We start from the raw sequence: 12,507 nt of genomic DNA on the forward strand, positions 1-12,507 counted from the left end.
GAGAAGCTTGCCAATTACAATATTCACAACATACCTCCTTCAAACAGCTGCATTCTCATCAATGGAGACCCAGTTGCTATTGTTGCCTACACTAATTTTAATTTTACAAAGTGTGTCTTCATAACAGAAAGCCAAATAACTTTTTTGCAATGTTGCCTCATCTGGGATTGACTGCATTGTGTATGTAGATAACAGTTTTCAGAAGCGCTCATTGTTCACCTTATTAAGCGGAATATTGGCAGTTACCAATATTTCGTACAAGTCATTCGAGAAATCAGAATGTTTGGTAGATTAAAATTTCCCTGTATCAAACAAAATGGCCTGCCTGCTCTGTTGAGACTTTTGATTCACACAGCTTTTAAACTTAGCCGTACTGCACATTAAATCACTTTACCGCTACCACTTTAACTTCACGTGGTTTACAAAAATGAATTGTTCAATCAGTATTGAAGATCTCTTCACCAAACTCTTTCACATAATTTATTAATTTTACACCTTAACTGCACCACACTTTAAACTTGACGGAATTCACTGCAGTACTACAAGTGTTACCAATCGGTTAAAATTCATTGGTGGTGAAAGGGGAAGGGAGGTGTAACTGGACTAGTCAAGGATGAACTGGGTGAGAGATGACCAGGAATTTCTTTGTTTGCAAATTATTGTTTTTGAGCTAAATATACTGGAGTGACATCCTACGCAATGAGATAACCGTACAGCAGCACTTTCTCAGAATCAGATCTTCTAAACCTCCTACCTGTCTGTTCCGGGAAAAGAAAGAATATATCTCCAGTTCTACGGTATTTGGAAATCCTCTGTTCGAAACTTGATGCAGATTACATGCATTCCAATTTAAATAAAAATGCTCAAAATATAACCAAATATGACATTTTTCACTAAAATGAGCAAAATGTGATCAAAACAATAAAAATGGCCAAATATGCAACATAAAATTGTCTTAAATGGGGTCAGGAATCCATTATTCACACATTTTTCAGATTTTAGGTAAAATGAGCTTTTCCTTAACATCCCAACCGTATATTTAATATTAAAAACTTCATATTTCGTCAGTATTGTAAGGAGACTAAGACATAATAAAGGAGAGTACAAATGATCCACCTTATATCAATACAAAATATGTTGCTAATACAAGATCACAACATTTTTATTAGGGACTGGTTTTGATGTCTTTGGGCACCATCATCAGCCACAATAGGTCAAATGAACAAAGATATACATATATATTACAATACAAAATATAGACCATTAGTAATAAAATAACATAAAATGGGAGAAATATACGTGATGGTGCTTAAGAGTCATTCTTACGAAATTTACAAATTTACAATTTACAAGACATCAAAACTGGTCCCTAATAAAAATGTTGTGATCTTGTATTAACAACTATTTTGTATTGATATAAGGTGGATCATTTGTACTCTCCTTTATTATGTGTTAATCCCAACCGTAGACATTAAGTTTCAGAAATACCAGTGATATACATAGTCAGTATTGGGCATAGTTAAGAGTAAAGCTTCATCTTATAGTTTCCAAGACAAGTGGGAGCAGCTGTAAATAAATTAAGCAGCAAGTCTTCAGAAGAAGTTGGATCATGTGGTCCATTGTGAAACAGATCCCGTGGATTTTTATTTTTGACTTCACAATCATGCAAAAAATTTCTACCTTTTATGTTACATGACAGACTAGCTCAATACATATAATTTCTAATTAGTTTATGGTAATTCATGTTTTACTGTACATTCCAGGAAAATGTAATGTGCTAGTAAATAGTACATAAATATTTCAGTTTTATATGTTTTCTAGATAATTATTATGTGAATAACAGTTTTCATTTGAAGGCTTCTTTCAACAATATTCATATTCATATTCATTTTCATATACAGGTAGTAGAAAGAAGTACTGTTTTATTTTTTAATCTGAGTTCAAGATTTGATAAGTTGTGAATTAAAGAACAGTGATATCTCCCAGGCAATGTAGTTATGAAACTGTTAGTTAAAACTAATAAAATACATGAAAATTCTTAAGGAGATCAGGACAAAAGCTAGTATAGAATATATTTTGGATATCAATGTATTTCATTATTAGAATTTTAGAAGAAACTTAATGAAGATCCCAAACTGTAGTCATTATTACACAACCAGATATTAAACACCCTCTTTAAAACAATGGCATTCTTATTTGCCACGAGTAACATGACTGCCCCATTGATTTATTAAAATTCACTATTTATTCTGTCATGTCTAACATTTGGCAGAAATTAATTGTTGGAACATTTCTGCCCAGGTACTGTGATCTAAAAAGAAATTGCCATTAATGTAATTTACTTGTAATAGTTCTTTACCATGTTGCTCACCTGAATCAGTGTACTAATATAAGAAAAAATACCCATAGTTAATTTTGAAGAAATTGGTAATAATAACAACCTTGTTTTGAAAAGTTTCTCTTACTAGTATTGTCCTGTTTCTTTACATATAGACTTTATAAAATGGAAGAGTGTTTATTTTTTATAATTATTTTCTTTAATTTTATATAATAATAATAATAATAATAATAATAATAATAATAATAATAATAATAATAATAATAATAATAATAATAATAATAATAATAATAATAATAATAATAATCCCACTTTAGGCTCTGAAAATTAGCTTACTTTATCTTACCTTTCATCTTTTACTGGGTTTGTTTGTGGGTTTTAATTCTATTCAGTTTGCTTGACCTTTTTCTCTATGTGACTTAATATAATACAACAGATTTCTTTTGGAACATTTACTCCTCAACTTCTTAAATCTTTCCAATATGAACTATCAGATGCATAAAATCAGGCAGTTTCAAATGCATGCACTTGCATTAAAGTATCTTTCAAGCAGTTGCATCTAATATATATATATATATTTTATTTATTTATTTATTTGAAAAACAATCTTTCTAAAGTTTGTAATTTTATTTTCAGAATTAACTAGTGACAGTTTGAAAGTATCACTTTATTAAGTAACAACTTACCTGATATCCATATAATAATATAAATTACTTGCTATGAATGCCTGAATAAGAAGACTGTCACATGGACTATGTGTAGCTTAACTGTTACTTTCATTTTGCATAAAGTAGAAATATATGCCGTACATAGAAATAATGTACTAACTAATAAAGTTATATAGATGGTTCCAAAACATGATTATAAAACATTGTATTTCTGTAAATTTCTTTTTTTATTTTGTTTAGATGAAATTTTAAAATTTTGCATTAACTTGTTATAAAATATAATTTCTAAGAGATTTTATTTTTAAGTGTGTTTCCCCAGAACTCAGATTTGATGTTGATCTGTAAATGTTAAGACTCATTGTTTTCTAAGAATCCCAAGCTAACACAGTGTGACTCCAGGTGCGTAACCTGGGTTTTGGAGGCAAGACATGCCTGGATTCCCCTGCCAGGAAGGCTGACCTACACAAAGCAGTGGGACTGTACCCTTGCCATCGGCAAGGCGGTAACCAGGTGGGTGTGCAAAGTATAGCACGCACCTCAGTGATTGGTTGTACAGAGCATACTTCGGGGAACAGCACTGCAGCATCAAAAACTCTCCAAGAAGTCCCAGATTGTAGGAATGGAAATTTATTTTGTCCTTGCCAGTTTCATAGAAGAAATTTTTATTTTTTTATTAATGAAAATTTATTATGATTAACAGTGCCTCTCAATGGTTCCATTCTCATTACCTCTTGAATAAATGCCCTGTATCTTATTTTGATCCCATTAACAATACTATTATTATTGTGTTGTTCAGTATGTCCTCAGACATATCTGGCACTGAAAGCCATATGATAAATAATGTAATAATGTGAAGTGGGTTGCTGCCATCTTGACCTACAACAACTTGGCTGTGGATATGGGCATTTTCATGGTTTTTGATATAGACAATTTTCATTTGCATGTATCTGATCTTGTCACTGATTTGTTATGCTGCTTGTTAAGTTTGTTTTATTCTATTATGATGTTGCCAGCCTGACTGGTGGCCATGATTATTAAGGCATCAAGTCTATGGTCTGATACCATGGTTAGCCAGTTCGAGTTCACCATCAGAATGTTGGCCTGCAGGGTACAAGAAGGTGGTATACAATTTCTTATCACTAGATTCCATGCCAAAAGCCTGCATTAGCTCTGAACCTTTATGCAGTGTTCATTTGGAGTGAAGGTATAGGGCGCCGTTCTTGAGAAGATGGTGATATTAGACAGGAGTATGTGCCAACAACAGGTTTCACCCTCTCTTGTTCTCATTATCATTAACACACACCCAAATGTACAGGTCGCTCACGGGTGTCACATAGATACACTTAACACCAAGCAAGTTAAACACTCCTCAGACACTCCTGGCACTAAAAGGCACATGCTAATTAAAACTACAATACCATGTTTGATCATTTTTCTGTTAGCAGTACAAGTGGAAGAGCCCGATGTAGCTTATGCATTAGAAATGGATTAATAAATGACTAGAGAACCCATGCCGTTTCATAGCATTCATTATAAATAGGTCAGGTAACTCGTCTTGATATGTCTGTTATAGTCATATTGTTTTGCCTGTCCATTTTAATGGTTTTATGAACATTTAATAAGAATGTATAATATAACTATTTATAATAGTTTATTTAAATATACCTTAATCAATACACTCATTAAATGAAAGAAACACTATTTATGAAACCATACATGTTTCGGGAAATCTCAACCATTCCCTTCATCAGTGGTTAGGTCAAAGAATAACACAATTTGACACAATCTTTTGTTTTACAATTTGAAGGAGTATAGTGTCCCAATACATATTATCAAAGAGTAAAGAGAACTTATGAAATATTATAAAAATGATCAATACATACAATTTTGGTTGAACCGAATGAGAATACTATATAAATTTAGGATCTTCAAGTTTTTCTTCTTTTCTTCTTCTTTTTGTTCCTGAAATGATTATATGCTAGCCTAAACAGTGGGTTATCTTCTGCACTTTTCTCATTAAAACTTGATGCAGAATTACATTTTTGTGTAAGGTAAATTTCTAAATTTTCCAAAACATTCATCAGTTTTCCCTTTTTGGTTGAATGTAATAATTTCATGTCATTGGAAATGTCTGTAAATTTATGATTCATTTCAACCATATGTTCTCCCATTGCTGAATATCTTTTATGTTTGACCGCATTAACGTGTTCTTTGTACTTTATGGCCTTTTAGTGCCAGGAGTGTCTGAGGAGTGTTTAACTTGCTTGGTGTTAAGTGTATCTATGTGACACCCATGAGCGACCTGTACATTTGGGTGTGTGTTAATGATAATGATAATGAACAAGAGAGGGTGAAACCTGTTGTTGGCACATACTCCTGTCTAATATCACCATCTTCTCAAGATGCGTGTTATGGTATGCCACAGTTCGTAGTCAGAATTCATCCATCCATATATTGGCTTTTTTATCATGCAGTTCTTGATTAAAGGTTGGTATTGTCTCGTAGAAGGCAAAGGTACTTTTAATCGCAGTTCTTCAGTGTAGAACGGATGTCTTGTGAGCTCATAGTTTAGTCTCCAAGGAGCGTTTTTGCCAGTCAGAGAACTTTTTAAGATACATGGCCATCACTCTTTCTAGGGTAGCTAGGTTATCCTTCGATAGGTGTTTGCAGATAATGTCTAAGTCGTATGTCATGATGGGGTCTGTTTGTATGTAGACTTTCTTCTTAGCAGCGTATAAGTTATTAGGAACACTCTGCCATCTGTTGAATATATTTGGAAGCTGGGAAAGGTTAGAGAATCAAAGAGTATCTAGCAGGGAATAGTAAATTCTTCCGTGAACAGAGGAATATATACTCTCAAGCTTGATGGGTAGTAATCAAACATGGCTGCATGCAATGACATTACTTAGGATGAAAATCACATATATCAGAATATTAATGAAAGTGTTAGTAGCTTAGCAACCTGCTAAGTACAGAATGTACTGCGGGTTAGGGTAAGCCTTCGTCTGCAGGTAATTCCGGAGAGAATAAAATAAAAATGAAGCAATTTGATCCTGTAGAATGGATGGACAGACAGATTTGCCAAAGCTGTTTTCAGTAAACTCTTTTAATATATAGACTAGATAAAATACATTTCTTAAGTTTTTGTCTCCAGTAATAATAATGTGGTAAGGTACACAAATTATGTAGTGAAGTACACAACGCACTAAATCCACTTTAGCTACACTTTAATTTTGCACCACAATTATCGTTACACACAAATATACAAAAACAGCTTTCTCTCCATCTTTGCTTTTTCTGCTGCCTTTCTCACTCGACAAAGATCGCTTATTTTTGGTTTTGAGTTCAGTCAATAATAATAATATCAACAATCTTCTGAAATCTAAACTACTTGCAGTTTTCAGTATTATTCTGGGATGGGGAATTGTCTTAAAAGATGAACAGGCACTTGTACAATAGCTTCAATCAGGTCTGAATTCAAAACCTTAGGCCGAGAAGGTGAGAAAACCAACTCTCTGTGCCTTTCAGGCCTCCCACCTTTCATATTGCTCATAAACCTGTTTGCATAAACAGTCTTACAGTATTAGGTGTTGTTGCTGACAACTAGAATGCGTGCATCTTCAGTTTCAAACTAACATTTTGCAAATTAATCGTGTACTTCTAACAAGGAACACTCAACTTATATTTCTTTACAATCATATACTACATTTTAACTCAAATTCACCCTTACCCCTCTCTCTCTTTTTTTTTTTTTTTTGAACACTCCTGCCTCTCCAGCTCCATTTAAGAATCTGCTTGCAGAGGGATAAGAGACAAGCACAAACATATGGACATGTCACGGTATTCTCTCCAGCCATTAGTAGAGGTACCAGCTCTGCCATTTAGCATACTTTTCTCAATATCGGGATCTACATCAATCAACTCAACAACACAATCTAGTTCCGCAATATCTCCCTCATCACTTAATCGAAAATCATTCTCACTATCATTGAAATAAACGTCACTTTCATCTAAGTCTGGCTATTTCTTTCTCATGCTGTTTGAACGACACCATGTTGCTAAAAAACGTTTGTTTACAAACTCACATGATCTTCAAAGAATGCCCCCAAAGCCCAATTTCAAAGAGAATATAGCTCTACATGGCTTCAAACTGTCGTAGAAAGATGGCAGTAGTTTACTGTACCTGTAATTCCCGACAAAGGAGTTATATAGGGAAGAAAATCATGTCGGGCATTGCCGAACGTAGGATCTATGCGGGATATTCTTGTTGTCGGGCATGGCCCGCTGTGTGAACTAAGGGTTAATAACTTTTAGTGTGAACAATTAAATACATTTCAGTAATATGTTCTTGTAGTATAAATCTGAAAAGCAACTGAGTATATGAATTTGGGCACATATTTTGACTTTAACATAAAGTGGCAATGGCAAGATAAGTCTCCAGCCTGTAAATACTGTATATTTCACTTTAGAGGGAAAAAAAAATAAAAAAAATAGAGAAGATGTACAGAAGGAAATTATGTGTTGGTTGATAAAACAACAAAACTGTTTTATAACAATGGTACAAGTATTTTAATTGTTATTCTTTCAGACTTCTTGGAGTGTAGGCAACTTGTATTTTTCTGGTGGAGCATATTTTCATTAATAATGTGGATGTTTACATATAATTTTTTTGAATTCTCTTTTATTCTGTTTATTCTTTGCACTTGCTTCTATTTTTGCTGCATCACTGTAGATTGCAAACGAGTGGTCAAATCTATGTGTGGATTCCCTTTCCAAACCTGAAGATTTACATAAGCCTGCAGGATTATGGCCTTGTCACAAGCAGGGTGGCAATCAGGTAGGTATTGTGGCAATGCTTTATGCTGTTGCACCTTGCATGGCCAGTGTATGCTTGGCAAGGTGGTGGAACCTTGTTACTTATGTACATAGGCCTGTAAAGTTTTGGCTTCTTCACCTCACATCAGAATTCTATTGAATGTAGGCTACTTGGTATCTTTGAGTATCTCATACTTTTGTTCAGATTAGCTTCTTGCTGCTAGAAATTTGTTCTATAGTTTTAGGTACTTTGAATTTCTTCTATTCACTTACTTTAGGAAATTGTGTAGAAATACTTGCAGCCAGAATGTAACAAGCTTTGCCATCTGTATATATATCCAAAAATCTGAAACTGAGTGAAATTTGTAGCAATATCTTCAAGAATGAAGTCTTAAGAACTCATACTTGACATCATATTCTTTTAACACTCTGTAGGATAGTTCAGTGTATTCAAATACCAGTATTACATAGCAGGTGGATTTTTACCTTGTCACTGATCATCCTTGAAATGCTTTTCTATAGTTTCCCATTAACTTCAAATAATACTAAAATGGTACTTTCATCATTGGTTACATTTGCTTCCTTCTCATCCTACCCTTAATTGATTACTGGTACATACTCGACAGCTATTCAGGTTATCAGTGATTTGAAAAACTGAAGTCTCTTGTTCAATGCCTCCCTTGTACAAAATTTTGTGATTAAGAGCTTGAACAGTTTATTACATAATTATCATGCTTAACCAAGAGGAGAAATATGTACACATGATTAGCATTTCACAATAGCAGATGAAAAGTTGTATACAAAATTATATTCCTCAGTTGAATGGAAATATGACCTCGGATTAAGCAGGCAAGAGCCTTTATGAAAATGTCCAAAATTCTCTGCAGCAGAGAATTAAACATAAGCCTTCATCTCCATATACTTTGTGCTATGTGTTTTCAGAATTACTATGCAGTGCTGTGGCCTAGACAGTCACAAGCAGTTCCAGAAAAGATTAAAATATTTTTAACCCTGCATGTGTGGAAGCGTGTGTCTGTACACGGACCAAAAATATGGCAAATTAAAACTCATCCAGAATTATCAAACACTAGCTATAAATGTGCATATGTACGTAATGTTAATTACTTACCTTGAATATTGGATTTACTCCATCTCAGAGGTCCTTAAGATATTATCAGATTTTTCGTGACAGTATGTTAGCACAAAAAAAGGCATAAGAGTCGTTCCACAAATAAGTTTTACACCAATCAAAGCCCTTATGTCAGATAGTGTTGGAGATGACCAGTCTTTGATTAAACATCTTCTAGATGGAAGTTTTGCCTGTTGTTTCTATTTGTTTCCCTGAATTACTCTTTCCTGGTGAATTATGTCAACATTTTGGTATCAAAAAATAGTGAAAAGTGCTCTGTAGGCTTGGTCGTCATGTAAAATATAAGTGTAAAGTTGGTCCTTGATTAATGTTATATATAATAGTACTTGAAGGTCCTCGGTCCAAGTTACTCACTTCAGTGTTTTCATCGGCTGCTGTTTCGTTCTCCAGGGCACTTGAGTCATTCTTGCACTGAGAAGACTCACTACTTAAAATTCTGTCATCGGACTCTTGAAATGAAAAATCACTTTCATCTACATCCATAGAGTCCAAAATTGAAGCAATCTATTGCTGACTGACTCTCTTTCTACTAACCATCTCACAAAATAGCTATATAAATCACAAAAAGCCGGTCTCAAAACTTGGGACGCACGCTCAACTGAGCACAATAGCCTCTCACAGCTTGTAAAAAGCTAGCAGGGAGATAATGCAACTCTGTTCAAGTATTCTCCCTTCATCCAGACCTATAAGTGATGTTTACTGCCATATGTTGAGGTTTTTTTCTATTACTATGTGCACTGACCATTTAAAAGATTACATTCCACTTGTGGGCAACCTGTTAATGGATTTAATATATTCAATTTTGCCGTCTAAGAGGTGCTTCAGATGTCTATGGGTAGATAAGATATGCAATACCAAAGTGCTTAGATGACTACAAAAAAAAATAGGTACAAGTCATGCACACCATCAAAAAGAGAAAGCTAGTGCACTTTGGACACATGGGGTTGAGGGATGTGGAGTGGTGGGTGATTGCTGGAGGGAATTTGGGGAAAAATAAAAAAGGGGGTTTAGATTACTAAATTTTGTTTTATTGAAAATAGGAATTATTAGATCAAATAAAAGGTTTGAGTTTTCTGATGTCTCATTTAGGTTGAAATTGAGATTGCAGTATTGATCCAGGTTGATGAAACAATTTTCAAAGATATTGAGCATAACTAGCATGATTGTGTTGAGTGTTTATCATTCAACTCTTTACTTGTCTTACACTGAATGTCTGCAACACACTCTTGTTTCATAAATTTTTTCTATTATAATTCATGCCTTGCCTTAACTTTATGATTTTGACCGGTGATGGACTCTAGCAAGACCGAAACTCAAATATATGCAACATTTTTAGGTTACAATAAATACAGTAAGTACTGAATAGGTTGAAATGTTTTAGCTCTTGTTTTACATTAAACTGCTCTTCAGTATGGAATAATATGAAATTTATTACTTATGATTCCAGTGGCTCTAGATTATATCATGAAAATTTGTCAAAAAGAAAACCCACCTAAAATCAAAATTGGAGCAAAACCCTCAATAAGGACAAACTGCCTAGGGTTTACAGATGATTTAGCTCTCTTAGCCGTTGACATGGAAGAAGTCTGTGCTCAGATCACCAATCTCCAGAAAATTCATTAAAAATAGGATTACTAATATCATTTGAAAAAACGGAGATCATGCCAATGCAACCCATTGAAATAAACAAGTCGTCATAAATAATCAAAAAATTAACATAGACCTACAATTTAAATACCTTGGAGAAATCATTATGCAACTTAAGCAAGAAAGTAACATGGATAAATAGAACCAACAAAATTTACAAAATGAAAAGACACTAAGATCCAACACTACAAAACTGTAACTTTGCCTGAAGCCACTTACACTTGCAAAACCCTGTTTCAAATTAAAAATGAAAGAAGAACTGACCAGCTCCTCAAAACTGAAAGAAGTATTATCAGAACTTGCATAAATAAAAAGTACCAGGGGTCTGGAGAATCCTCCCCAATGAAACTGTCTATCGAGAGATTGAGAATCTCTTATTTCTTTCACATCTTATGATTACCAGAAAACAGGATTTTATGACAACTAGTGATGAGAAATCTGGGAAAGAAGATAAGAGGGCACTGGATCAAAGAAATTCAAGAGGATCTCAGAACAGTTGCACTCAAAATTACAGATGCAGAGAACAAGAATAAAATTACCACCCTTCTTAAGAATCACAAATTTTCAGCTGAAATGATGCACAAGCCTGTAGAGATTTCAGATGAATTAAGAACACTGTGATCAGAAAGAATGAAGAAGTACTGGGCACATAAGAAGAATCAAACAATACAACCTTCAAAGAACAAGTGTACATGGAAGTGGTCCAATGTGGCCAATAAAGTTAATAATAATAATAATGGAAAGGAATGAAAAAGGACAAATGAAGGAACCTGAAAAGTACATGTAATAGGATGAACATGATGACAAGAGAAGAGGAGGAAGTAGAAAGAAGAGACAAGGACAATAATAGATGGGCTCTCTCCATAGCACTGTCATGTGTTCCTTTTCATGTTCCTATCTTTCTATTTATCTGCCAGTCAAAAGTCACTAGATGTGATTTAACAGGGTAGACAAGAATAAATGTTAGTTTTTGATTGCAAAGCCATCTGTTAATTTGATCCTTGAACTACATCATGGTAGCACCATTGCCAGTACAGAGCAAATACTGTAAATGGAAAGGTACATAGAAAAGATTATTGCATAGAAACAGGGCGTTTTCTCCAAATAGGGTTTTGCATGTCACCTTGATTTCTGATTTAAACAAAAATGTGTTTAATCCTTGCCAACTCTAATAAATTGGAACAAAGGCCTGGAGAAAGAAGAATGTGTTTTGTCCTTTTTCTTCCCTGGCCTTTTGCTAATTATCTGGGGTTGGCAATAATATGGACAGCATGATCTTCGTGGAGGGATGTGTTCACTATTGTGTGTTTCTATGGTGGTTGGTAGTATGATGTGTTGTGTGTATATGAAGATGTGTGTAAGATAAATACAAACACAGGTGATGGCATTTATGATCAAAATTCCCAACCCAGTCAGAGATTGAAACCGAGGTCCTATGAATTGAAGGCCACTACGCTGACCACTTAGTCAGGCATTTAATCCAATTCTCCTAAATAATGAGTATGCACTTTGGTATGGTATATGACTTGATATCTTCTTCTTCTTCTTCTTCTTCTTCTTCTTCTTCTTCTTCTTCTTCTTCTTCTTCTTCTTCTTCTTCTTCTTCTTCTTCCTGATACATTTCTGCTTATGCAGGTTGTTCACAGAGCCTCTTCCAATCTTCTCTTTTTTCACCACAGCCTATTGTTCATCGCTGTCTCCTATCGTAGTCCTCTCCGATTTAGGTTATCCTCCAACTCATCCCTTCATCTTGTTCGAGATCTTCCAATTGGTCTTCTTCAAATTCTGACCATTCCAGAGCTCTTCTTGGAAATCTTTCTTGTCCCATTCTTTTGACATAACCAAACCATTTCAGCCTATTTCTCTCCATAGTTTCTTTTAGAGGGTTG

General features: G+C 34.3%; 1 protein-coding gene across 2 annotated transcripts in view; it reads left to right on the top strand.

Annotated features, from left to right (window-relative positions):
- The window catches only part of Pgant9 (polypeptide N-acetylgalactosaminyltransferase 9), a 455,552-nt gene that overhangs the window by 420,788 nt on the left and 22,257 nt on the right, over nt 1–12,507 (top strand). For both annotated transcript variants that reach the window (XM_067145039.2, XM_067145040.2), the window contains exon 8: nt 3,406–3,516. In XM_067145039.2, coding sequence (XP_067001140.1) covers nt 3,406–3,516 — 111 coding nt within the window. The remainder of the gene's footprint in view (nt 1–3,405; nt 3,517–12,507) is intronic.

This window comes from Anabrus simplex, chromosome 4 (genome assembly GCF_040414725.1).
Source record: "Anabrus simplex isolate iqAnaSimp1 chromosome 4, ASM4041472v1, whole genome shotgun sequence".
In the NCBI taxonomy this organism is placed as follows: domain Eukaryota; kingdom Metazoa; phylum Arthropoda; class Insecta; order Orthoptera; family Tettigoniidae; genus Anabrus; species Anabrus simplex.